Source organism: Sphaeroforma arctica, assembly GCF_001186125.1.
Source record: "Sphaeroforma arctica JP610 unplaced genomic scaffold supercont1.4564, whole genome shotgun sequence".
Taxonomy (NCBI): Eukaryota; class Ichthyosporea; order Ichthyophonida; genus Sphaeroforma; species Sphaeroforma arctica.
The window spans coordinates 1-2,393 of NW_014035994.1; the positions used below are offsets into that span (position 1 = coordinate 1).

The 2,393-nt window shown below is 42.0% G+C and overlaps 1 protein-coding gene across 1 annotated transcript; it reads left to right on the forward strand.

Annotated features, from left to right (window-relative positions):
• Nucleotides 1–88: 88 nt before the first annotated feature.
• SARC_14387 (hypothetical protein) lies at nucleotides 89–2,380 on the forward strand (the record flags this gene model as incomplete). The annotated part of the gene is made up of 3 exons (XM_014291479.1): nucleotides 89–500; nucleotides 885–1,090; nucleotides 2,116–2,380. Coding segments are annotated over exons 1-3 (810 nt in total), but the record flags the coding sequence as incomplete, so codon positions are not given.
• Nucleotides 2,381–2,393: the final 13 nt, after the last annotated feature.

Genomic DNA, 2,393 nt, shown 5'->3' on the forward strand with positions numbered 1-2,393 from the left:
CACACACACACACACACACATACTAACTAACTAACTTAACCCTTAACCCTACCTCCTCTCTCTCTCTCTCTCTCTCTCTCTCTGGACCCAAAGTCGCTGCCAGTGAGGCTGCGGGGAATGAAAGACTCGCCAAACAGAGACGCACGGTTTATTTTCAATCTATGGCCAAGACCAACCCACGCAACCTAACCCTACACACTCCGGCAAAGTTTGGGTTTGTGTTCCCTGTCACCGTTAACCGAACTCTTTCACGGGAGAACCAAGAAGATATCACAGAGCCTGTGGATACACTGCAAAGGCCTATCGCCACACGTACTAGCCCGGGTACGGCTTCGGATAGTCGAGTTAACGTACAGGGTGCTGATTATGTGAAGGCTGTAGAAAACGTAAAATTTGCAAAAAAAGGTACGCCGGCATCTTCGCTTAGGTCAGCGTTTGACAGCACAATTCCCATGCCGTTGTCTTTGGACGCACACATTCGTCCTAGTGTCCGGCCCCAGGTAAGTACAGCGATTGCATATATGTACAATGCCCTACTGAATATATATGAATGTATATATATATATATACATATATATATATATATATTATGTATGTATATATATATTATTATATCTATATTATATATATATATATATATATATATAGGTGATAGTCAGACAGCTAGATGGCTAGATATGTAGGTAGATAGATAGTTAGATAGTTCACTATACATATAAATACGTGCATATGTATATATATACATATACATACGTACATATGTACATATATAAGTGTGTGTGTGTGCCTGTGTTTGTGTGTGTGTATTTGTTTGTTCCTATACATTCTCTGTCTGTGCTACACATGCTTCCTACTTATTCTGTATGTCATTTCTCACCTCACAGAGCGAATGGGACCGCTTGTGGTACCCCATAGTACCTCGATACTCGCGCAAAGCAAGTGGGCGAAACTGTTTCGCTCCCAGCGCAACATCTATAAATAGAACACATCGGCGATATCTCAAGCCATGGAGGGTCAGTCCGTACGATAACAACTTATCATCGTGTAGAGTCCCAAAAAGGCAAACGAAGGACATTCGGCAGATGCTGAGGTTAGGGTTCTGTTTGCAGTGTTTAGTGTTAGTGTGCTTGATTACGGCGTTTCGGGGTGTGAGTGCGAGATGAGAGGGTGGATTGTATGTGTGTGATAGTTGTACCTGTGGGAAGTAACTCTGGCATTTGCCTTGTTATTAATACAAGGGTGTGAGCTTGCCCTATCAGCTGATGGGATCAATTCAAGGCCTGCGTGTGTGTGGCTTCGTAGTTTATTGGGGTAACATACCTAAAGGAGCAGTTTCATCATGTGAGAAAAGGGTTGGCTGTTTTTAACGCGCGTGTGCGGAATTGATGGTCACAGTCCAAACTTGCCCTCGAGGCGTGTACTGTCTACATAGCAGTTTTCCTTTGATATAAATATATTCATATAAATACTATAGGGCGGGCTTATATACTTTATTGTACGTGATTTAGCAGACGTGTATATATGTATGAGACTCGCGAGTTCTTAGAAGAATCACCGGTATCGATATTTCTCCCTACGTGAAAGTGTATATCTTGAAAGGATCCGACCATGTTTCTGTGTGTATGTGCATGACGACACGCACCCGTGCTAATACTATTGAACAGGTGAGCATGCCACAGTCTGTGCCGAATCTAGCTTGGTAATCTACAGTACGAAAATTAATTTCATATGTATGTGTATTTGTGCGTGTGCGTGTGTATGTGTATGTATATATGTAGATATGTGTATATATAAAGGTATACATATCTATGTATATAAATATATATGTGTGTGTGTGTGTGTATGTATCTATGTATTTGTGTATGTGTATTTGTTTATATGTATGTATGCATACAAATCTCATCATGTTTATATATTTAAGTATATACATATATATATATATTTGTGTGTGTGAGTGTGTGTGTATGTATGTATATGTATATATATATATCATATGTCCAGTTCGATATGGTCATGCACTTATTCGATTCCGCGGGTACATACAGGCATACCTCGGCGCTACTCCTCATGCACCATTCGGTACTGGCGTTATCTTTGCCGATATTTTCCTCACAGTGCTAAGCGTGACAGCGAAGAGGACGCGCTTGAGACTGAGTTGGAGAGCCTGCGCATGACTGGTAAAGCCGAGTACCAACTCACTACAGGCTCACTGAAGCCCAAAGAGATCACCCTCTCAGATCCACACGAGCAGTTTAGACCCGCTGTATTCGACACGCGCAAACTGAACGCACTGTTGGATAAACGACATGAGGCGTACCAGAAACGGCTTAAGTATATGCAGGAGCGTATGATAAATGTCAATCGTCGGGTGTCCAACAAGGTGTGTGTTGGGG